Raw genomic sequence first — 26,595 nt, forward strand, 5'->3', positions numbered from 1 at the left:
AAGGAATGCCATTATGAGGGTCTTTAAGGGTTCAGTTATATTGAATGCTGAGAAAATCCATTCAACAATTTCCGAAAACTTCAGTAATCCTGTTGGTGGCTGTGAAATGGAGCCCACTGGATTATTGTCTTTTCTTGTGCTAGTTCCTGGATTGGTTTGTGAATTTGACAAACCAGGAGGCACAGTTTTTGGTTTTAAATTTGGCTTTTTAGATTTAACACGGGGATCTTTTTTTGAAGGTGTAATTTTAGGAGTCTGTTTTGGTATTTTGTGGTTTGTTAATCTCCTCTTAACAGACCCTTGAGGAGTGACAAACGAGGTATCTTCACTATTTCCGTCAGAGTCAGATTCCTCTGGTTCCGCCAGATTTGAAAAACCGTTTTCGGATTGCAAAGGTGGGACATAAATGATAGTTTTGAGCATTTCCGCATATGTGCGCTTAGACCGTGCTTTTAAAGAAAGCTTCATTTTGTCCTTACGCAGCGCATACTGAAAGATCATCATGAGGATTTTCCCCACAATAAACACATTTTTCAATATCTTTATCGCAAAGATTATCCTTATGAGGCCCTTGACATTTTGTACATTTCGACTTATTACTAAAGTAAGTAGTATTCGCGGGTAAATAATTCACAAACAACAATCTCATTAGCCTGCTTCAAGGAATCGACTACAACGCGGATCTTGTCTTTATGGACTCTTACGATCTCTTTGGTAGCGGGAAATCGTGATGACAATTCTTTAGATATATTAAATAAATTTAATGCCTTCATTTTACGCCGAAAATATACTATCCATGGGCCCGCAGAAGTTTCATTGTAAAAATTCGTTCTCTGCGAGTTAGGAACCGTTAAATTTTCCCCTGGTGGCAGAGATGGATCTCCTGGATTCTCATCCATTAGATCATCCATTACATATATATGTTTAAATTGATCTCAACTGAATTATATAAACGAGAATATACTTTGAAGTGAAATAAAATAAAATTATAGATCTACCTGTTAGTCGCTTTCTGCTTTCCTCAATTACTCGGTGTGAAGCTCGCTCCAACTATTTTAAATTTGCTGTCTTCTATCTCCGTTGCTCTGCCGTCGTGGTCTTCGCTGAGCTTGGTCTGTACGCTGCCTGTACCTGGCCTTAGATACAGCGTTGTAGCTCTTGTTGACGATGAGTTGTGATGCTTCTTGTGTAGCACCACACGATAATGCTTCTTTCTGTCCACCGCAACCGGTACCGTACACCATACGAACTGATACCTGGTGGTTGTCTCTGTGGCTTTGCGCTGATGCGCCCTAGCACCTCTGTGCCTTAGCACCTCTGTGCCTTTACACCCCTTCGTCTCCGCACCTCTGTGTCTGAACACTTCTATGCGTTCGCACCTCTGTGTCTCTTCACCTCTGTGCGTATGAATGGGATGGCCTTCTTCGATTGCTTCCAAGTCGGGAACGCCCCGAATATTGGCTGTACACCAGCTTTTGCTGCGTTTGCAATAGGCGCAGGCGGGTTTAGTTTACCTGCAGCTAAAGTTGCCTTGACTCGGTGATAGCCGTTAACTCACAAGCCAGTAGCACAACCTGTCTGCTTGAACGCTTTTTACTGAATGATATAAATACAGATGTCATTTGTTGCTTTTGAGCGAAGGCAATTTGGATGTCAGACGAAAGTAATGCAAGGCAATCATTCGTCCCTTTATTTCTACAGAAGCCAAACTGAGTATCTGACAACAAGCCGTTCGTCTTGACCCAAGTGTCGAGACGTCGTAGAATAATTTTTTCGAACAATTTTCTGATGCAGGACAACATCGCAATGGGTCTATATGAGTTGTGGTTGGAAGCTGGTTTCCCCGGCTTTTGAATGGCGATAACTTTCACTTGCCTCCAGTCAGGTGAAAAAATATTTTGCTCAAGAAATTTGTTGAACAATTCCAACAAACGTCTTTTTGCGAGGTCGGGCAGATTCTTCACCAAGTTGAATTTAATTCTGTCCAACCCAGGAGCGTTATTGTTACAAGACATGAGTGCTATAGAAAATTCCATCATTGAAAAGGGACTATCAATGGAACCATTATTTGGAAAAGTTTCCCTAATAATGCTACGCGTAGGATCAGAATCTGGACAAACTTTCCTCGCAAAATCGAATATCCATCGGTTCTAGTATTCATCACTCTCATTTCCTACGTTACGATTCCTCATTCGTCTGGCCGTATTCCAAAGAGTGCTTATTGAGGTTTCTCTTGACAAACCTTCGACAAGATGTCTCCAATAGCTATATTTCTTGGCCCGAAGTATGCTCTTGTACTTGGTTTCTAAAGTCAAGAATTTTTCATAATTTTGAGGAGTTCCTCCTCCTCGTTTTAAAAATGTCTTGAAATCATTTTGTTTCGCGTGCTTAGCATCTGGGCACTCTTTGTCCCATCAAGGGTTTGGAGGCCTTATGTTAGACGATGGACGATCGTTTGGTTTGGGCTTGTTCTGCGGCCTCCTGAATCGAACAAACGAGGAATATATTCTTCATGTGAAGGAGCTCTTCCATTGAAGTTAAGACACTTGAAATATTACTTTGGTATTTAATCCAGTCAATATTTTTTGTCAATTCATATGGAATATTAACTGAATTAGCAATGCCTTTGTTACTACTAATTGAGATGATGATTGGTAAATGATCGCTACCGTGTAAATCAGGAAATACTTTCCTCTTTGTCGTTGTCCAACTTGAGCTCTTGGAGGAATATATACCGAAGCAATGCAAATGTCCTTTCCCTTAATGTTTATTTGACAAGCAACAACTTCTATACTAGAAGTCGAAGGAATGTTTAATCTATAAAAGGAATAACATTTCTTAATTCCTAAAAGCACTCCACCATACGGGGAGTCTCTATCGAGACGTATAATGCTAAAGTCATTAAAATTTAAGGTTATGTTTGATGTAAGCCATGTTTCGCACAAAGCAAATACATCACATTTTTGACTATGCAACAAAACTTTAAATGAATCAAGTTTTGTCATGATGCTTCGACAATTCCACTGCAGGACAGTGATTGAATCATTTGCGGCGGATGATAAATTATCCATCATATGATACAAAACCTGAAAGAGCTGGCCATTGAGCTGATAACTGTTTCAAAAACGTTCTAGCTATTGGAAGGAATGCTGTTATGATGGTCTTTAGAGGTTCAGAAATATTGAATGCAGCGAAAATTCATTCTACAATTTCCGAAAATTTCAGTAATCCTGTTGGTGAATGTGAAATGGAGCCCACTGTATTATTGTCTTTTCTTGAGCTAGTTCCTGGATTGGTTTGTGAATTTGACAAATAAGGAGGCACAGTTTTTGGTTTTAAATTTGGCTTTTTAGCTTTAACACGGGTATCTTTTTTTGAAGGTGTAATTTTAGGTGACTTTTTTGGTATTTTGTGGTTTGGTAATCTCCTCTTAACAGACCCTTGAGGAGTGACAAACGAGGTATCTTCACTATTTCCAACAGAGTCAGATTCCTCGGCTCCGCAAGATTTGAAAAACCGTTTTCGGTTTCCAAAGGTTGGACATCAATGACCGTTTTAAGCATTTCTGCATATGTGCGCTTAGACCGTGCTTTTAAAGAAAGCTTCATTTTGTCTTTACGCAACTCAAATGCAGCGCATACTGAAAGTTCATCATGAGGGTTCTCCCCACAATAAACACATTTTTCAACATCTTTATCGCAAAGATTATCCTTATGAGGCCCTTGACATTTGATACATTTGGACTTATTACTACAGTAAGTAGCTGTATGTCCGAATTTTTTACAGTTCGTGCAATTCATAACATGCGGAACGAAAAGCTGAACAGGAAGACGAATTTTATCGATATAGACATGGCTAGGCAACGCAGATCGGGCAAATGTTACGCGAAACGTATCTGAGGGACGATGAGACTTTTTTCCATCGACAATAGATGCTGAGTACAATTGCTTGCACTCGAGTATCTTAACTCCCTCAAGCATGAAGTTTTCAAAACGGCCAACTCCATTTTTAAGTAAATCATCGGCTGTTAGACTTGCTTTAGTAACAACACCGTCAACTTCCACCTCCTTCGATGGAATGTAAACTCTATATTCAACAGCAAATAATTTACAGGTTACAATATTGTTTGCCTGTTTCAAGTCGTTGACAACAACTCGAATTTTATCTCTATTAACTTTACATATTTCTTTAACTACAGAGAAATGTGATGTCAAATCCTTTGTAATTTGCATCAAATTTAAAATCTTTTCTTTTTTTTTGAATATAGACTATCCATGGCCCAGTGCTACCCTGTGGATAATGTTTAGCCCTCGGAGTATTTAAGCTCTTACTAGTATCCGGAATCGGATTCGGATGATTTTCCATGAGATCCAGGCGCGTATACAGGGGGGGGGGGTTTTAGGGGTTCAAACCCCCCCCGAAACAAAAAATTATAACCCATGGGAAACATTGTGATATAAATTGTACATGTGTTGATTTATCACCATGTTCTAAAACCCCCCCCCGAAAATTTTTTCTGGCTACGCGCCTGATGAGATCCATTACATTAATTTTTTTTTGTAAATTAATAATACCAAAATGAAAACTTATGTTTAGCAAAATTTCAGATATAAGAGAAATAAAAAAATTAATTCAATTAAATCTACCTTGTCTGGTGTCTCTGTTCCTTTATCGTAAAGAACGACGTGAAGCGAATTCCAATTGGCAGTCTTCTGTCGTTTTCTGCTATCTCAGTTTCTCAGCCGTCGTTGATGTGCTGCTTGTACCTGACCCAGGTACAGTGCTTTTGCTCTTGGTGGCGATCAAATGTGATGCTGCAGTGTAGCACCTCGCGATATATGTCGTCTCTTTCGATCCTAGGCAGCGTACAAATTCTGGTACCTGGTAGATCAGCACTGGGTTGCTTCAGCACCCCTTCGTCTTCGCACCTTTATGCGATGGCACCTCTGTGACTCGTCCCTTCTATGCTCTCGCACCTCTGTGTCTCTACACCTCTGTGCGTATGAACGGGATGGCCTTCGTTGGTAGCTTTCCAGTCGGGAAACGCCCCGAATATTGCGTTTGCTATGGGCAGTTTAACTACCTGAAGCTTAGAATTGTCTCGGTAGCAGCCGTTAACTCACGAGCTAGTACAATCGGAACACAACCTCTTCGCTTGAATGGTTTTTACTGAATGTACATGATTTGGTTATTACCATGAAGACATCATTTGCTTCTGTAATTCTGTGATTTTTGTTAGGGAAAATTGTAAACCTACTTGTATTGTGTAATGGGGAAAACGGACTTATATACTAACTTACCAACTAATACAGAGAGCGAATCGATTCAATTTAAGATTGCATCGATTTTTGTCGGAATTTGCTTATAATATTATGTGACATTGCATCTAATGGTGATATATTTGTGAGTCTGTGTAACTTATTTGTACTAAACCAGGGAGGACGCTTCAAAATCATTTTCAGAATTTTTTTCAGAATCCTTTGAAGCTTTCTTTTTCTTATGGAACTACAACTTGACCAAATTGGTACTGCATAAAACATGACTGGTCTGAAAATTGGTTTATAGATAATAATTTGTTCTTTAGACAGAGCTTAGAGTTTCTGTTTATAAGAGGGTATAAACATTTATTGTATTTATTACACATTGACTGGATTCCTTCAATATGACCCTTGAAAGTGAGTTAAACCTAAGTATTTTGCTTGATCAAACCATGTCGATTCCAAGCTATTCAATTTGATTATTTGATTATTGTTTGGTTTATGAGAAGAAGCTCTTGGCTTATGAAGAAAGATAATTAATTGTGTGTTTGCTGCATTTGGTTTAATTTACCATTTTGACAGATAATCACTGAAAATATTTAAGCTTCTTTGTAGGCGATCATTCTTAGATTTGTACCTGTGGCTAACAGACTTGTGTCGTCACAGAATAGCGATTTCTGATACCCAATGAGTAGATTTAGAAGATCAGAAGTGAAAATATCATACAAGATTGGAGCTACGCTCGAACCCTGCGGAACACCTGCTCGTATGGCTAACGATTCCGATTTTCAATTCTGAAGAGTGAGATCAGGTAAATAATTTTGAATCATTTTGATCAAATAAATAGGAAACTGGAAATCAGATATTTTTGCTATTAAACCTTTGTGCCAAACACTGTCGAATGCTTTTTCTATGTCTAGAAGAGTAACTCCAGAGGATAATCATGAAGATTTATTTGCTTTTATCATGTTCGTTACTCTTACAAGTTGATGAGTAGTTGAATGTTCATAACGAAACCCAAACTGCTCTGGTAAAAAAATTGAATCCTCATTTATATGATACATCATTCTCAACAAGATATTTTTTTCAAAAAGTTTACTGATAGAAGAAAGTCAACTAATTGGTCGGTAACTTTATGCTTTTGTTGGATTTTTATCTGGTTTGAGGATATTAATAACGTTTTTACATGTTTTTCGGAAGTAAGCTAATGAAAAACACTTATTGAAAATTATAACCAAGAGTCTCAAGTCAACATCGGGAACATTTAGGGGTTTTTTGTTTTGTGCAAAAAAGCACATATTTTGTTTCAACTTTCTTTGCGTTTCGCCTTCGGCTCGTCAGTGCTTAAAGCAGTTCAAATTGAACTGCCATCTCGTGCCTAGCAGTTCAACTTAAACCGCTAAGCAGACGCAAAGTTTGCACTATTTATGCAACCCTTAAATAATATAACACAGGTGTTATATTATTTCTGACGTCTCAGGCGTAAACGAATGACGACTGGCTACTGGTCGCCGCAGAGTTTGAACATTTAGGGGTTTTTTGTTTTGTGCAAAAAAGCACATATTTTGTTTCAACTTTCTTTGCGTTTCGCCTTCGGCTCGTCAGCGCTTAAAGCAGTTCAAATTGAGCTGCCCTCTCGTGCCTAGCAGTTCAACTTAAACCGCTAAGCAGACACAAAGTTTGCACTATTTATGCAACCCTTAAATAATATAACACAGGTGTTATATTATTTCTGACGTCTCAGGCGTAAACGAATGACGACTGGCTACTGGTCGCCGCAGAGTTTGAACATTTAGGGGTTTTTTGTTTTGTGCAAAAAAGCACATATTTTGTTTCAACTTTTTTTGAGTTTCGCCTTCGGCGTTTGCGTTACGCCTGAGACGTCAGAAATAATATAACACCTGTGTTATATTATTTAAGGGTTGCATAAATAGTGCAAACTTTGCGTCTGCTTAGCGGTTTAAGTTGAACTGCTAGGCACGAGATGGCAGTTCAATTTGAACTGCTTTAAGCACTGGCGAGCCGAAGGCGAAACGCAAAGAAAGTTGAAACATCGGGAAGATTTCCAATAAGTATTTTCAAAAATTCCATCATTACCAGGAGCCTTCATGTTTTTAAATTTCCTAATAATTGACCTAATTTCATCAAAATTCGTCTCAATAATGTCATCTTGTAATAACACTTGAGTTGAAATATGATCATATTTCAGTGAGACTTCATTTTCAATAGGACTCACAACGTTCAAATTAAAATTGTGGACACTCTCGAACTACTGAGCAAGTTTTTGAGCTTTTTCGCCATTTGTAAGAAGTATTTGATTTCCTTCCTTGAGAGCAGGAATTGGTTTCTGAGGTTTCTGAAGAACCTTAGAAAGTTTCCAGAAAGGTTTAAAATGCGGTTTAATTTGTTTAACTTCTTCAGCGAAAATTTCATTTCGCAAAAGAGTAAATCCATGTTTAGTTCCTTGTTGTAAATCCTTAACTATATTTTTCACGAAAACGTTGATATTGTCGTCGACGAACATTCTTCAACCAAATGAGAAGTTGAGGATTGTCATCGATGATAGGAGAATTTAATTTAGTTCGAGCTTTGGGAACTGAAAGATTTCTATCCTCGATAATGTAATAATTCAAATTATCTATTGCTGTGTTGATGTCTGCAATATTTTCTAGAATAATTTCATGATCCACATGATTTTCAATGTGAGATCTGTATTTTAACCAATTAGCTTTATGATAGTTGAATATAGAACTAATTGGATTAATAATAGATTGTTTGGAAAGTTTGAATGTTACAGGAAAATGATCTGAGTCAAAGTTGGCATGTGTAATCGGTTCACTACAAATGTGACTGGGTTCACTACAAATGTGATTGTTAGAACCAGATGAATTGTAGAGGGATTTTTCACGGAAGGGAAGCAAGTCGGATTACTGGGATAAAGAACTGTGAAGTAACCAGCAGAGGGTTGATTATGAAGCATTTATCATCAGGAATCAGAACAAATTGGCTCAAATGGCACGTTCCCCTTGATATTTGGAGATTTGTGCCTTGCCATCAATTTGTTTTTAGCATCATTTTCCCGATATATAAGAGGGAAGGATTGAAAGGAAATGGTAAGGGTTGGACTAGGAGGATGGGAAAAATTGACGACACAAAAACACATAAAAGCAGAAGTAAATTCTGCACCCCTAAGGGATGCCGAACAATCTGCTGAGGATTACATTCAGTGGAAGCAGAAGTAAATTCTGAACCTCTTCGAGGTCCCGAACAGTCCGCTGTTAATAAAACCTCCAACCCCCGAGAGGATTTGAAGATCTTACAAAAGCGACACCATTCTGCACTCCCGGAAGAATGCAGAACGATTCGCAGTATGTACGAGCAGAAGTAAATTCGGCACCCCCTAAAAAATGCCAAACAATCTGCTAAACCCTATTTAAGGTAAATACAGAAGGGATTCATTCACTTCAGGAAGAACGATGAACCCTTCTGACTATAGCTCCTTACCACATTGGGTAAGAAACGAGAGAATATCCTTCAATTTTAGCTCCGCATACACAGACTCAACCATGTATGGAGAACCAAAAACCCGGATACGTAGCTGCGTCAATGCGGGACAGTTACATATCAGATGATATGAAGTACCATAATCGCATTCACACAAATCACACGAATAATACTCAGCACGTTGAATAGTAGCCATGTGATAATTGAGTTTGCAATGTCCAGTCAGAGCTCTGACCAGAATACTGCAATGATGCTTGGAGAAATGCAGTAGACACTTTGACATTTTCAGATTTAAATCTGGTAGAAATGCTTTTGTCTGAGCGCAAGTTTGCAAGCTGCGCCAGTAGCTGGCATGTTTGGATACAGCCCAAGAACGAATCTTGTGCTTTATCCAACTAGTTGAAAGTGGTAAAGCTGGTTCAGGACCAACGAAATCATTCGTTGCACCAGCTCTAGCCAACTCATCAGCCCATTCATTTCCAGTAATACCAGAATGGCCGGGTACCCATAAGAAGTAAACAGCATTTGAAATGCTGAGGTCTTCAATTTGAGTTCGACATGCGATCACTAGATTCGACCGTGAGTCATTCGAACTGAGTGCCTTCAAGGCTGCCTGACTGTCGGAACAAAAATAAATTCGCTTACCACAGATCCTCTGCTTAAGTGCCGATTGTACTCCACACAGAATCGCGTAGATTTCTGCTTGAAACACAGTACAGTATCTACCAAGTGAATGAGACTGCTCCAGCCTCATTTCACGACAGTAGACACCAGCACCAGCACGACCATTCAACAGAGAACCGTCCGTATAACAAACTATGTGTTCATCAAGTTGTCGTTCCAGACAACCAGACAACCATTCCTCACGAAAAGGATAGCTCACATTGAATGTTTTGAAAGGAAAACTGCATGTGAGAGTTAGGTCACTAGGAGCGAGTAAATACTCATCCCACGTAACCATTTGAGACCACAAGCGAGTGTGGCTGGTAGCATAATCTAATGGGTTACTGTTCCAAAGCCCTGTAACCTTAAGACGATATGCACAAGATAATGCTTCTTGTTTTAGGAACACATGCAGTGGTTTAATGCACAGTAGCGCCTCTAGAGCAGCAGTAGGAGTTGTCGTGAATGCTCCTGTCATCGCCATTAAGACCATCCTTTGGAGATGATTTAGCTTTGACTGAACTGTCGCGACTTCTCCTTTCTGCCACCATACAAGACATCCATATGCTAAAATTGGTCTAACAATAGTTGTGTAGATCCAATGAATATATCTGGGTTTGAGTCCCCATGATTTTCCAAAAGCTCGTCTACATTGGCCGAAAGCCATGCAAGCTCTTTTAATTCTGAAGTCAATGTGAGCAGACCAATTCAGTTTTGAGTCAAGAATAACCCCGACGTATTTAACTTGTTCGACCACAGTGACCTCTGAACCAAAGAACTGCAACGGACGAGCTCCTGTGATTATCCTACGATGAGTGAAAAGCACCATTGATGTTTTGCCCGGATTTACAGATAATCCAACCTGACAACACCATTGTTCAACAGATCGCAGGGCTTGCTGCATTAAATCAAAGAGAGTGTTAATGCTTATACCGGTCATCAATATATGATAATCGTCGGCAAAACCATAAGTCGGAAATCCAAGGTTATTAAGTTTCCTTAACAAACCATCAGCGACTAGGTTCCATAAAAGTGGGGATAGTACACCACCTTGAGGACACCCACAGACACTTAGCTTTCTAATCTCTGCTTGCCGAAGCGATGAACAAAGAAGTCGATTGCTAAGCATTGCGTGTATCCAATTTGTGATACTTGAAGGTATGCCATGACCACGGGCTGCTTCCAGAATTGAATTGAAAGACACGTTATCAAAGGCACCTTCAATATCTAGGAAAACTCCCAAGCAAGATTGCTTTTGTGAGAAAGCTTTTTCAATGTTGTACACAACATCATGTAACAGGGTTGTAGTGGACTTTCCACGCTGGTAAGCATGTTGCATTCCATGTAGCGGATGCAGGCCCAAACTAACATTTCTGATATAGTGATCGACTATGCGTTCCACTGTTTTAAGAAGAAATGAGCTTAGACTGATAGGCCTGAAACTCTTCGCTTCCTCATAAGTGTCGCGACCGCCTTTGGGAATAAATTTGACAATTATTTCCTGCCAGGCTCTTGGAATATATCCTGTCGCAAGACTAAAAGTAAGTATTTTCTTCAAAACATGTTTGAAATGTTCATACCCTTTCTGCAGTAACACTGGGAAAACTCCATCCTTTCCAGGAGACTTGTACGGAGCAAAACTCTCAACTGCCCATTTGACCGATTCAATCGTCATTACGCTTCGAGCAAGGGCCCAAGAATCGTAACTACCTGAAAAAGTCTCGGGAAGAGCTGTCGGTGATGGATCCATACATCCTGGAAAGTGAGTGTTAAAAAGATAGTGAAGTACATCACCTTCATCAGACAAGTGTTCACCATCTGAAGTTCTTAAGAAACTGACATTAAAGTCCTTAGACTTCGAAAGTAACTTATTTAATCTGCTAGCCTCGTTGAGACTAGAGACATTTGTGCAGAGGCTTTTCCAACCACTTCGCTCAAACGATCGAAGAGCATTTTTGTAAGCCCTTCGAGCCAACACGAATGCCTCCGACCCATTTCTGCGACGGTGGTTCCAAGCTCTTCTGCATAGTTTCCTTAGTCTAGCAAGTTCAGAATTCCACCAAGGAGTTCCTCTAGTAGCTCGCACAATCCGAAGTGGACAAGCCTCTTCATATGCTGCAACTATGAGTGAGTTTGTCTCAATAATGTCATCTTGTAATAACACTTGAGTTGAAATATGATCATATTTCAGTGAGACTTCATTTTCAATAGGACTCACAACGTTCAAATTAAAATTGTGGACACTCTCGAACTACTGAGCAAGTTTTTGAGCTTTTTCGCCATTTGTAAGAAGTATTTGATTTCCTTCCTTGAGAGCAGGAATTGGTTTCTGAGGTTTCTGAAGAACCTTAGAAAGTTTCCAGAAAGGTTTAAAATGCGGTTTAATTTGTTTAACTTCTTCAGCGAAAATTTCATTTCGCAAAAGAGTAAATCTATGTTTAGTTCCTTGTTGTAAATCCTTAACTATATTTTTCACGAAAACGTTGATATTGTCGTCGACGAACATTCTTCAACCAAATGAGAAGTTGAGGATTGTCATCGATGATAGGAGAATTTAATTTAGTTCGAGCTTTGGGAACTGAAAGATTTCTATCCTCGATAATGTAATAATTCAAATTATCTATTGCTGTGTTGATGTCTGCAATATTTTCTAGAATAATTTCATGATCCACATGATTTTCAATGTGAGATCTGTATTTTAACCAATTAGCTTTATGATAGTTGAATATAGAACTAATTGGATTAATAATAGATTGTTTGGAAAGTTTGAATGTTACAGGAAAATGATCTGAGTCAAAGTTGGCATGTGTAATCGGTTCACTACAAATGTGACTGGGTTCACTACAAATGTGATTGTTAGAACCAGATGAATTGTAGAGGGATTTTTCACGGAAGGGAAGCAAGTCGGATTACTGGGATAAAGAACTGTGAAGTAACCAGCAGAGGGTTGATTATGAAGCATTTAACCATTAGTGTTATTCCGCCTACAATTCCACTGGACATGATTAGAATTTAAGTCCCCTGTTACGAAAAATATCGGTCCATATCTTGTGAGTTTTTGCAAATCACCTTTGAAGAATTTTTTTTTGTTTCGATTATAGAGGTTTTAACCTTAAGGTCATTCGCCTCTTCGGGTCAGAAAAATTTTCTGACCCTATGTGCGGGGATGGGAATCGAACCCAAGTGGCTGCGTGAAAGGGCATCGACTTACCCATCACGCTATACCCGTCCCCGGGTTTAAAGAAATTTAATTGTTCACCGGTGCATTGGAATGGCAAATATGCTCCAGCGATAAAAAAAATCCATGAATGGTTTCAACTTCGATTACCAAGCTTTGATCTTTGAACTTGATCAATGGCCCGATAGTAGTTTTCAAATGAGCATAAGTTTGTTAGAATCGGTTTAGCCATCTCTGGGAAAATTGAGCGCGTAAAAATACAACGCGTTTTGTCGTTACGTCATTTATACAATCATATCTCCGGATCCAGTCGGTGTTGAACAGTCGTTCGCACCGCACACGTATAGCTCTTGACTCCTGGAAATTTTTTCTGGCTACATAGAGTTTCATTGATTCAAGGCTTCAGTCTTTTTCAAGGCTACCTGAATCACTAACAGTCTTTTTAAAGACTAACAATTAGTCAGCCTTTCTCAAGGCTATACAAAGAGTGATATTAGAGTGACTAAGAAATTTATCAGCCTTTTTTAAGGCTAGCTATTCAAAGAACTTTTCTTCGAAATAATCAGTCTTTATTAAGACTACCACAAAATCAGTCTTTATCAAGACTATTCCAAACTAGGAGTCTAATCGAAGACTAATTTAGCCTAGTTAATTTAATTTAAAATTTCATTCATTTAAAAAATGCCTGCGTCCAACCGGAAAGGCAACAAGCCTAAGGCTAAAAATAAATTAAAACGGAATAAATCACAATCCGTTATTCAACATTTTTCTAATAACATTCACGATCTTATAGAATCTGAATGTAAAAATAAAAGACAACGGACGGATTTCCCTTCCGTTGATTCTATGCCGTCTAACAATATTTACGAGATTCTTCCTGAATCCTATTGTACAATTCCCAAAATGGACGCTTGTCGTTCTGGGAAGAAACATCAATCTATGCCACCAGTGACGGTGATGATTTCCGACTTCAAAGCATTCCGCACTGAGCTTTCTTCTTTTCTCCCGGAAGTAAAAGTCTCATTTCAAATCGGACGAAGAGGAGAATGTCGAGTCTTGGTTGATAGATTGGAAGATTACGAACGTCTTATTCGATATTTGTCCGAGAAACTTCATAAATTTTATTCATATGATATAAAATCAGACAGACCCTTCAAGGCTGTCTTGCAAGGTTTATCAAATGATCAAAGTGCTGATGAAATTAAAAATGAACTAAAAGAATTGCTTGGTTTTGCCCCTTCCCAAGTAATACTTATGAAAAAAGAGCAAATGGTACTTCTTAGCCACGCTCTGGAATTTCCCATGAACTTTACCTAATACACTTCAATCGAAGTGATGTAAACAATTTGAAAACTTTAGAAAAAGTACGTGTCATTTCCCACATTAAAATTCATTGGGAACATTATGAACGGCATAATCGTATTGCAAACTTAACGCAATGTCGTCGTTGCCAAGGCTTCGGCCATGGAACCAAAAATTGTCATATTGAATTGTGGTAAATCGCATTCGAAAGACGTTTGTCCAATGAATGAAACCACTGATAAATTTTCATGTTCAAATTGCGATGGAAATCATAAATTCAATTATTTGACAATTGCGATGGAAATCATAAATCCAATCAGATCGACTTCGTCATCATCTTCTTCTAATATCAGTTATGCTAGTATAACAGGTAGAAATCTACCAGTTAATTCTTCTAATGTAAATAATCAAAACACAGGACCGCCTTGCAGTTCATCTTTTAACGAAAACAATTTATTAATAGACAGATCGGCCAATTCATCTTCTTCTAATGGCAGTCTACCTACAAATATTTCTTCTACGCCATTCGCTTCTTTAAATGAAGTTGATTTAGGTAATAAACTGAAAATAAAATGATCTACCTGCAAGATCAACTATTTCAAATGATCATCCGAATGAATTCGACTTCATTACTTTTTTAAGCATTTCAAATCGGATGACAATTTACAAATAATATTATAATGAATTTAAAATTCAACAGTTATGTTAAATAACTATTTGAATTTTTTTAATTGGAATGCTCGATCTTTGAAATCGAGTGAAGATGAATTTTATAATTTTCTCAAAGTTCACAAAATTCATATTGTATTGTGACAGAAACTTTTCTTAAACCAAATGTCAAATTGAAAAGTAATCCACATTATGTGATTCATCGATTTGACAGGTTTACTGGAATGGGTGGTGGGGTAGCCATTTTAGTCCAACGGCGAATTAAACATCGAATTTTACCTTCTTTCAATACTAAAGTTATTGAAAGCTTGGGAATGGAAGTTGAAAATATTCATGGAATTTATTTCATCTCTGGAGCATATTTTCCATTCCAATGCACCGGCGAATAATTAAATTTCTTTAAAGGCGATTTGCAAAAACTCACAAGATATCGACCGAAATTTTTCGCAAAAGGGGACTTAAATGCTAAGCATGTCCAGTGGAATTGTAGGCAAAATAACACTAATGGTGAAATACTTCATAATCAACTCTCAGCTAGTTACTTCACAGTTCTTCATCCCAGTAATCCGAATTGTTTCTCTTCCGTGAAAACCCCATCTACTATTGATCTGATTCTAACAGATCAAAGTCACATTTGTAGTGAACCGATTACACATGCTGACTTTGACTCAGATCATCTTCCTGTAACATTCAGACTTTCCAACGAAGCTTTAATTAATCCAATTAGTTCTATATTAAACTATCATAGAGCTAATTGGTTGGATTACAGATCTCACATTGAAAATCATGTGGATCATGAAACTATTTTAGAAAATTCTGCGGACATCGACACAGCAATTGATAATTTGAATCATTACATTATCGAAGCCAGAAATCTTTCAGTTCCCAAAGCTCAAACTAAATTAAATTCTCCTATCATCGATGATAATCTTCAACTGCTCATTCGGTTGAAGAATGTTCGTCGACGACAATATCAACGTTCTCGTGATCCTGCTATGAAAAACATGGTTAAGGATTTACAAAAAGAAATTAAACATAGATTTACTCTTTTGCGAAATGAAAATTTCACAAAAGAAGTTGAACAAATTAAACCATATTCTGAACCTTTCTGGAAACTTTCTAAGGTTCTTAAGAAACCTCAGAAACCAATTCCTGCTCTCAAGGAAGGAAATCAAATACTTCTTCCGAGTGGCGAAAAGGCTCAAAAACTTGCTCAGCAGCTAGAGAGTGTCCACTATTTTAATTTGAACGTTGTGAGTCCTATTGAAAATGAAGTTTCACTGAAATATGATCATATTTCAACCCAAGTTTTATCACAAGATGACATTATTAAGACGAATTTTGATGAAATTAAATCAATTATTAGGAAACTCAAAAACATGAAGGCTCCTGGTAATGATTGAATTTTTAATATTCTTATTAAAAATCTTCCCGATGTTGCCTTGAGACTCCTAGTTAAAATTTTCAATAAGTGTTTTTCATTAGCTTACTTCCGAAAAAGATGTAAAAACGCTAAAGTAATTCCTATCCTCAAACCTGATAAAAACGCTGCAGAAACATCAAGTTATCGACCATTTAGCTTACTTTCTTCTATCAGTAAACTTTTTGAAAAAATTATCTTGTTGAGAATGATGTCTCATATAAATGACAATTAAATTTTTTTACCAGAGCAGTTTGGATTTCGTCATGAACATTCAACTACTCATCAATTTGCCAGAGTAACGAACATGATAAAAGCAAATATATCTTCTGGGTTATCCACTGGAGTTGCTCTTCTAGACATAAAAAAAGCAATTGACAGTGTTTGGCACAATGGTTTAATAGCAAAAATGTCTGATTTCCAGTTTCCTATTTATTTGATCAAAATGATTCAAAATTATTTAATTGATCGTACTCTTCAGGTTAGCTATCAGAATTGTAAATCTGAATTGCTACCCGTACGAGCAGGTGTTCCGCAGGGTTCGAGCGTAGCTCCAATCTTGTATAATATTTTCACTTCTGATCTTCCAAATCTACCCGTTGGGTGTTAGAAATCGCTATTTTGTGACCACAGAAGTCTGTTAGCCACAGGGAGAAATCTAAGAGTGATCTACTGTCGCCTACAAAGAAGTTTAAATATTTTCAGTGATTATCTGTCAAAATGGGAAATTAAACCAAATGCAGCAAACACGCAATTAATTATCTTTCCTCATAAGCCAAGAGCTTCTTTTCTTAAACCAAACAATAATCACATTCTCAAATTGAATGGCTTGGAATTGACATGGTCTGATCAAGCTAAACACTTAGGTTTAACGTATGACAAAAAACTCACTTTAAAGGACCACATTGAAGAAATACATGCAAAGTGTAATAAATATATCAAATGTTTATATCCTCTTATAAACAGAAATTCTAAGCTCTGTCTAGAAAACCAAATTGTTAATTTATAAATTTTCAGACCAGCCATGTTTTATGCGGTACCAAGTCAAGTTGTTGTTCCACCAAAAAGAAAACGCTTCAAAGGATTCAGAATAAAATTCTGAAAATGATTTTGAAGCGTCCTCCCTGGTTTAGTACAAATCAGTTACACAGACTCACAAATATATCACCATTAGATGTAATGTCACATAATATTATAAGCGAATTCCGACAAAAATCGATGCAATCTTCAATTGAATCGATTCGCTTTCTGTATTAGTTAGTAAGTTAGTATATAAGTTCCTTTCCCCATTACACAATACAAGCAGGCTTAGAATTTTCCCTACACAAAAATCTCAGAATTGCGGAAGCAAATGGTGTCCTCATGGTAACAACCAAATCATATATATATATATATATATATATATATATATATATATATATATATATATATATATATATATATATATATATATATATATATATATATATATATATATATATATATATATATATATATATATATATATATATATATATATATATATATATATATATATATATATATATATATATATATATATATATATAATAGGGCTGAAAAGTCACCACTTGTGGCTGAAAACCCAATTTAAATTTTAATAATTTAATTTTAACTCATATTAAAATAAGTACTTATGCAAAAAAAAAATCTCCATAACCAAAAGTTACAGCCATTTGATCTTTGAACTTGATCAATGGTCCGATAGTAGCTTTCAGACGAGCATAAGTTTATTAAAATCGGGTTAGACATCTCTGAGAAAATTGAGCGCGTAAAATATCTTCGAAAAGTGCACACACTTTCCGATCTCGTCGAACTGAGTTAATGGTATATAACACTACGGGTCTTCGAGGCTCCGTTCGAAAGTCGTTTTTTCCAGCATTTCTGATGGCAAAAACGAAATAACCTCAGATACAATTCTGTTCTATCTTGTTGATCGGATAACCACAAAGATACAAAGATTTATTATAACATATTCGAGGAGGTTCAAGTGATATTTCAATTATATTCATCAAAAAGTTTTAAATATTTCCCACATGTCATATATATCATTTTGAGCTAACGTATTTCATATTGATAGATTTTATATTGAGAATACTGAAACCGGCGATAGAGATGGAGATGTGTATCAACGTGATAAAACATGCGTGCCTGTAATGTGTCCTCTTCTGAAGAGTCCGAAAAATGGAAAACTACTTACCAACGAGGTTAATTATCATTTTGGAGATGTCGCACAGTTCCAGTGCAACTTTGGATACATAATATCTGGAAGCACCACTTTACTATGCATGTCTACGGGAGAATGGAATGCTTCTATTCCGGAATGCATCTGTGAGTAGCCAATACATTACTGATGCATGTATCTCAAAGTTGTTTCATGTACTAATATAATTTCAGATGCCAAATGTGTTTCCCTACCCGACGATAATAACGAAGGTTTATTAGTGATACGGCAGGAAAAAGATAGCATTTTGATACCATTCCGAGAGAATGTTACGTTAACTTGTAATTCTGTTGGTCGTAGACTAAGAAAATCTGTTTCAGCTGGTTTCAGACAATGTGTGTATGATCCTAAACCTGGGTACCCTGATTATTGGTTGTCTGGAACTACTCCAAGTTGCCCTCGTGTTGACTGCGGTGAACCACGACCTACATCTGGTGCTGAATATGGTCAATTAAGAGATACGAAATATCAGAGTTCATTTTTCTTCGGTTGTCAGAATACGTTTAAGCTTGCAGGACAGAGCTCTAAAAACGATAACATTGTTAGATGCATGGAGGACGCTGTTTGGGACTTTGGTGATCTGCGTTGCGAAGGGCCAGTTTGTGAGGATCCTGGAAGGCCCAATGATGGATATCAAATATCTAAAAGCTATGAGCAAGGATCAGAGATTTTATTTGGCTGTTCTCGACCAGGATATATACTGATTAACCCCCGACCCATAACGTGCATCAGAGAACCGGAATGTAAGGTGATTAAACCTTTGGGGTTGTCGTCCGGTCAAATTCCCGATAGCGCAATAAATGCGACGTCGGAACGACCCAATTACGAAGCGAAACATATTCGTTTGAATTCCGTTACTGGATGGTGCGGAAAACAAGAAGCTTTCACCTATGTTAGTGTTGATTTAGGAAATATTTATCGTATCAAAGTGATTCTCGTGAAAGGTGTTGTGACAAACGATATCGTGGGAAGGCCTACAGAAATTCGTTTCTTTTACAAACAAACAGAGAGTGAGAATTTTGTTGTTTATTTTCCTAATTTCAATTTGACTATGCGAGATCCTGGAAACTATGGAGAGTTGGCCATGATCACTCTGCCAAAATATATCCAGGCCAGATTTGTTATCCTTGGTATTGTAAGCTATATGGACAATGCATGCTTAAAGTTCGAGCTGATGGGATGCGATGAACCAACAATTGACCCATTATTAGGTTACGATTATGGATACTCGCCTTGCGTAGACAATGAACCACCAGTATTTCAAAATTGCCCACAACAGCCAATCGTCGTAAAACGTCTACAAAACGGTGCCATCATGCCTGTAAATTTCACTGAACCTGTTGCAATCGATAATTCTGGTTCCATTGCAAGATTGGAAGTAAAACCACAAAGCTTCAAATCGCCATATTATGTATTCCATGATACAATCGTCAAATATATTGCTTATGATTATGACGGAAATGTAGCTATTTGTGAAATAAATATAACTGTCCCTGACATAACCCCACCGTCTCTTAGTTGTCCACAAAGCTTTGTCATAGAGCTGGTAGATAAACAAGATAGTTATCTAGTAAATTTCAATGATACCTCGAAGCGCATAAAAGCAACAGATAATTCAGGTGAAGTATTCATAAAATTTATTCCGACAAGCGCAGTCATTCCAATTGGTGGATTTGAGAATGTAACCGTTGTTGCTACAGATTTGTTTAATAACAAAGCCATGTGTAATTTTCAAGTTTCGGTGCAAGCTACACAGTGCGTTGATTGGGATTTGAAACCACCTCAAAATGGCGAAATAAATTGCGAATCAAAGGATAAAAAGGTCGAGTGTATTGCCGCATGTAAACCTGGATTTCGATTTACTGACGCGGACCCAATTAAAAAATTTTCATGTGAAACAAAGCGGTTATGGAAACCGACGTCGATAGTTCCTGACTGTGTCTCGGAAAATACTCAGCAGGCTGATTATCATGTGACGGCTACAACAATTTATAGGGCGAACGGAGCTGTAGTTGAGTCATGTTTACCATATTATCAGCAATTGCTTGAAAAATATTATCCAAATTTGAACAACATTTTATCACAACGTTGCTCAGCGGTCAATGTTAATATGAATGTATCATTTGTCAAGTCCGTTCCAAAACTGTTAGAGGAGAATATGCTACAGATTGATTTCATACTATCAATCATGCCTGCCATAAAACAAACACAATTATACGATCTCTGTGGATCTACATTGCATTTGATCTTTGATCTTAGTGTCCCATATGCAAGTGCCGTAATAGAACCTATTTCAAATGTTTCAGCAGTAGGCACTCAATGTCCCCCTCTTAGAGCACTAAGAAGCTTAATTAGTCGAGGATTCACTTGTTCTTCTGGTGAGGTACTTAATATGGATACAAACGATGTACCTAGATGTTTGCACTGTTCAGCTGGAACATATGCAGGTGAAAATCAGAAAACATGCACTCTCTGCCCCAAGGGATATTATCAAAATAGAGAAAGACAAGATTCTTGTTTAAAATGTCCCACTGGAACATACACTAGAGAAGATGGATCGAAGAGTATAGATGCATGTGTACCTGTGTGCGGATACGGAACATACTCACCAACGGGACTGGTGCCTTGTCTTGAGTGCCCTGTCAATTCCTTCTCTAATGAACCTCCAACGGGTGGTTTCAAAGACTGTCAAGCTTGCCCAATTAACACTTTTACCTACCAACCAGCGAGTCAATCTGTAGATCAATGTAAAAAAAAATGCTCCCCTGGTCAATACTCATTAACGGGTTTAGCACCGTGCTCTCCATGTCCTAAAAATTTTTATCAGTCCATAGAAGGAATGTCTATTTGCAGTGAATGTCCTACTGGAATGAAAACGGATGTGGTAGGTGTGATAGAGAAAGAAGAATGCAAACCAGTTACGTGCTACGAGAACTCATGTCAGCACGGTGGGTTATGTGTACCGATGGGTCATGAAGTGCAATGTTTCTGCCCAGCTGGGTTTTCGGGGCGAAGGTGTGAAATCGATATAGATGAGTGCGCATCGCAGCCTTGCTATAATGGAGGCTTGTGTCACGATTTACCCCAAGGTTACACATGTATATGTCCACAGAGCTATTACGGCCTCAACTGCCAGGAAGAAAAGAGTGATTGTGCAACCGATACTTGTCCATCAAGAGCTATGTGTAAGGATGAACCTGGTTACAATAATTACACATGCTTATGCCGCAGTGGTTATACAGGCGATGAATGCGATATGACAATAGATCCGTGCACAGCAAATAGTAACCCATGTAAAAATGATGCACTTTGCATTGCACTCCATCAAGGTCGATTTAAGTGTGAATGTCCGTCGGGTTGGGAAGGTCAACTGTGCGAAATCAATATTGACGATTGTGCTGAATCACCTTGTCTTTTAGGAGCAAAGTGTACAGATCTGATCGATGATTTCAACTGTGCCTGTCCTACTGGATTTACTGGTAAGAGGTGCCAAGAGAAGCTTGATTTATGCCTGTCAGAGCCTTGTAATCACGGGATATGCGTTGATCGTTTTTTCTACCATGAGTGTGTGTGTTCACCAGGATGGACGGGAGAATCTTGTAATATCAATATCAATAATTGTGCGAGCAACCCATGCCAATACAACAGTGATTGCTTGGATTTAACTGACGATTACCAATGCAATTGTGGACCAGGTTACACAGGCAAGAATTGTCAACATTTCATAGACGATTGCTCAAGTGACCCGTGTCAAAATGGAGCGTCATGTGTTGATCAATTGGATGGCTTTCAATGTAAATGTAGACCGGGATTTGTGGGTTTGCAATGTGAAACGGAGATTGACGAGTGCTTGAGTGATCCATGTAGTCCAACTGGAACCGAACAGTGTATAGATGAAGATAATAGTTTTACTTGCTCATGTAGAAACGGATTTACTGGAGTTTTATGTGAAACCGATATCGATGACTGCGCAGCAACGCCATGTTTGAACGGAGGAACCTGTCTAGATCGTATTGGTCTATATGAATGCGAATGTCCACCTGGATGGAGTGGTCATCAATGTGAAAAGTTAGTCACAACTTGTGAGACATCTCATCCATGTAAAAATGAGGCCCGTTGCATAGATCTGTTCGAAGATTACTTCTGCGTATGCCCAAGTGGTACCGATGGAAAGCAATGCGAAACTGCACCGGATAGGTGTATTGGTAACCCGTGCATGAATGGAGGTCAATGTAAAGATTACGGATCCGGGTTGAATTGTTCTTGTTCTATGGACTATGATGGAATCGGCTGCCAGTATGAGTATGATGCATGTGAAGCGAAGATTTGCAAAAACAATGCAAAGTGCACAGATAATGGAAGTGGATACAAATGTATATGCCCTGCTGGTTTTACTGGTGAAAACTGCGATAAAGACATTGTAGATTGTAAAGATAACTCTTGTCCACTAGGAGCAATCTGCATTGACCTTACAGAAGGATTCTACTGTCAATGTCCGTTCAATTTAACTGGAGATGACTGCCGGAAAAGTAAGTACAAACATTTTTTAAAATTTTTCATGGTTTGAAATGATAAGTAATTGATCGCGAATACTTGGAGTTTTATTAGAGATAACTACTTATATTCAGCGTTATGAGATAACCATTAATGAATAAAAAACTACTCTTCCCCATCCTTCTACTCGAGCATAGTGTGAGACCAAATAGAAAACTCATTTTGATGTTGTGATGTTTGCATTTATAGATTACTCATTTTGTCGTTGTTTTTGTCGTTTTAAGTGACAAAAAATCAAAATCGAAAACAAAAATATATTCCGATGATATCAAACGGTAAACTATTTTTTCTAACAGCAAATGCAAACTGAAATATAAATAAGATTTAGAATCTCTCATGTTGATAGTATGTTGATTGTTCTCAATTTTAAATTATTATCAAACAAAGAAATCAAAACTGGAATGCACGATTATGCGTTGATTTGCTTTAACAAGATTTTCTTCAACAAGATTTGCTTTTACAAGACATTACTTAAAACAAATAACTCGCAAGCGTAAGCTAAAAATAGGATAAGCAAACGACCCGGGATAGTATACCTTTAGGCGATATTACTTGTAACAATAAAAATGCGCTTTATTATAAAACCATCACCACCTCCACAGGGGACTGGGTTTCGAACCTAGGTGATTTGGATTCCGAACTTTGAGAATGCTGTGGACTGTGACGTTAAGCTGTAAGTGAATGGAGAATTTTCGATCATATAATAAGCAGTATTGATTCATAAAGCTGTATGAAGATAGTATTAGCCGATGTACACTCGTTTCGTCGCATCCGTCCCGCAATCATCGTGAATAGCAGTCTGGCTATCTGATAAGTATGAAACAGAGCTCTTTGTCTAAAATTTGGGATCATTTGCTAAAATGCTAAAGATGCTTGTCCCGGGTTGGTAGTTCAATGCATAGGGCGCTGGTCTTACAAACCAGTTGTCGTATGTTCGAGCCTCGACCTGGAAGGATTCGTAGTGTCAGTAGAATCGTAGCACTAGCCATGCAATGGTTCTGTACACTCTGAATCGGCTGCGAAGTCTGTTGAAACAGAAGGTCAAATTCCATTACAGGAATGTAACACCAAGGCTTTGCTTTTGATGTGGAACACATCTTTATTAGGGGTGCAAATCAGAAACTCAAGAAAAACTACACGTAGAAATGTGGTCAGGTTTTAAACACTTACAGCTCAGTCTGTTTTGTATCAATTATTAATATTTCAAATCAAATGATGAAATTTGATAGAAAATATTTCTATGTTTCGATTTGAATATATCAAGCCACGTATTTTCAATTATATATGATTGAAATTTTGATTAGTAGCGAGCAGTGTCCTATTTGGCTACTAAAAATCTATGGCATACCGGATTTCCCTGCCATAGACGACGGTTCGGAAGGAGTAAGCGTTGTATCAAAGAGAGAGCATCGCTCTGATTGGTCAATCGATGCAAAAGCGAAGCTGTTGGAAGCACGCGAATCTATAAATAGAAGCAAAATTAAAGCTAACGTTTCAGTTCTAGGAGTAGAACTAGTAGCATGCTAGAGGTAGGTTGTTGCTAGACAGCAAGACAAAAACGTGCCATAAAACGATTTGAAGCTTTAAGGGCTGATGCCAGTTGTTAGCGTAAAACTGTGTCGCTCGCTGTGCGTATTACATTTCTCTTCATGCTCTCTCGTAAACATGTAAAATGACTCTCGATGTGGCCGGGTGGCCAAGAAAGTTTTGATATTTTCGGTTACAAGCTTGACTACATCACATAAAATCCAATAAAGCTACCGCTTGTTTGGCAGCCTTGATGAGCCGATTTTATTTCTCTCTCATGTTTCGTTACGTTACCAGGATGCAAGAGCAGAAAAAATAGTGCCACCATAGAAACGTACTTACCATTACAAAAATAACATTCACTTAATTTTTATCGCGACAACATATATGTTTTTATGCACTAATCGCATTTAAACTAAATTATCCAAAGATTGTCAGGATAAATTTTTGATCCATGCTTTTGAAGGCGAGATATTCAATGAACAAGTTGAAAGTTGCCGTTTTCAGCTATGCAACTCTTCCTTCAGAAAAAAGACTTTCCCGACCGCTAAAGTCAAACAATCATTCTGAAATTTTCACAGAATAATGAAAACTAAATTTCTAAGAGATTTTCTGTTGGGTTTTTTGATATCCGTCACCGTTTCTGAGAAAATCAGATTTAAAGCGTGAAAATAACCCTTTAAAACGCCCTAAAACACACTGGCCTCAGCCCTTAATTGGTATACTCTGATCTTGTGTCATGCAAGCTCGGAATTCCATGTTATGTCGTTTCCCCATGAGAAATTGACAACTACCTCTGGATAAATTTTGAGTCATAAAACAAATGCAAATCAAGACAAATGATGTTCGGTGTTGGTTTGGATTGATTGAACTTTTTGATTGTAGATCATTAGAAATTTTGGTTGCCTTGTTCCACATCAATGGCTCGAACAACCCCATGGGGCTGCTCCTTGTAGTTTTTTGATAAAATTTTGAATCATTCGATGAAAATTAATTTTGGAACGAATATTAAGCAATTCATTTGTTTGCTCTAGATAAAATGGGTTGAACATAGATAATTAATGGAAATCTGATTATTTGGAAAATAGGGTTTTCAAAGTAGTTTTCTACGTTTTTCAAATATTAATGCAAAATTACTGTACTATATGGAGCTGGTGTGCTAAAATATGATCTAGCTTAGAACCTAAATCTTCAAAATTTGTTAGTTAAGAATTCATTCGTCAAGCGGTTCTACAGCGCTCGAAAGTTTCTGATGGTAGACAGATTATGTTATATCTCTGAAACATGATGATGTAGAACGTCGGTGATTGGAGTTAATAAAATTCATTCATTGGTGGCTCTAAAATGCAATCAAATATTCAAACTACATTCCTACTGCTATTTATGACTCAATATCATACAGATTAAGTAAGACGGTGTCTTTGGAAAAATTTATGAAAGTGCTAAGACCCATTAGTAGGGGTGTCCGATACCGAATCGATACTTTCTTTCAAAAATTGGGTATTTTGTCGTGAATACGACTTACTTTACTATGGGGTGCCTTTCCAAAATTACCCGTATGGAATAATGGGCAGAACTTAATCGTGAATATCTCGACTTGTATTAACGGTAGCAACATAATTCTTTCAACATTTTATCAAAAATATGATCAGGAATTTAGGATAATATTTTGAACAGCGTGAGATAACCACAAACAACGCAACAATTAAGTTTTCTCAAACCTTGAAAACAACGCGGAAAACTCTTTACTTTTGCTTGGCTTTTTCGCGCAAGGACGACGATTTTGAGGTAGTCAGGCACATATCTTCAACTGACTGCGTATAAAAGGGGAACCGTGGTCAAAAATCGATCATTTCTTCTTGTGCGTTGGACGGAAGCAGACGTCGTGGGACCAGCAACTTCGGAGAGTGCACCTTCTGCGTGATACCAAACCTCAAACGCTCAGGTCGTGCTCTCATTTGGACTTCAGCCATCAGGTGGAGCAGTCGTCAATGAAAGCAGACCTTTTGTGTAGTATAAAGCCTCAAACGCTTAGGTCGTGCTTTCATTTGGACTTCAATCGTCGGGAGCAGCGGTCGTCAATAATGAGAGCAGACCTTTTGCGTGGTACCAAACCTCAAACGCTCAGGTCGTGCTCTCATTTGGACTTCAGCCGTCAGGTGGAGCAGTCGGCAATGCTTTCATATGGACTTCGATCGTCAGGTGGAGCAGTTGGCAATGAAAGCAGACCTTTTGCATGGTATAAAGCCTCAAACGCTCAGGTTGTGATTTCAAGTGG

The 26,595-nt window shown here is 37.8% G+C and overlaps 1 protein-coding gene across 6 annotated transcripts in view; it reads left to right on the plus strand.

Moving 5' to 3' along the window:
- LOC131432461 (uncharacterized) overlaps window positions 1-26,595 on the plus strand; it is a 567,367-nt gene that overhangs the window by 114,984 nt on the left and 425,788 nt on the right. For all 6 annotated transcript variants that reach the window (XM_058598750.1, XM_058598753.1, XM_058598754.1 and 3 more), the window contains exons 10-11: window positions 18,093-18,343; window positions 18,410-22,765. In XM_058598750.1, coding sequence (XP_058454733.1) covers window positions 18,093-18,343; window positions 18,410-22,765 — 4,607 coding nt within the window. The remainder of the gene's footprint in view (window positions 1-18,092; window positions 18,344-18,409; window positions 22,766-26,595) is intronic.

This window comes from Malaya genurostris, chromosome 2, assembly GCF_030247185.1.
Source record: "Malaya genurostris strain Urasoe2022 chromosome 2, Malgen_1.1, whole genome shotgun sequence".
Taxonomy (NCBI): domain Eukaryota; kingdom Metazoa; phylum Arthropoda; class Insecta; order Diptera; family Culicidae; genus Malaya; species Malaya genurostris.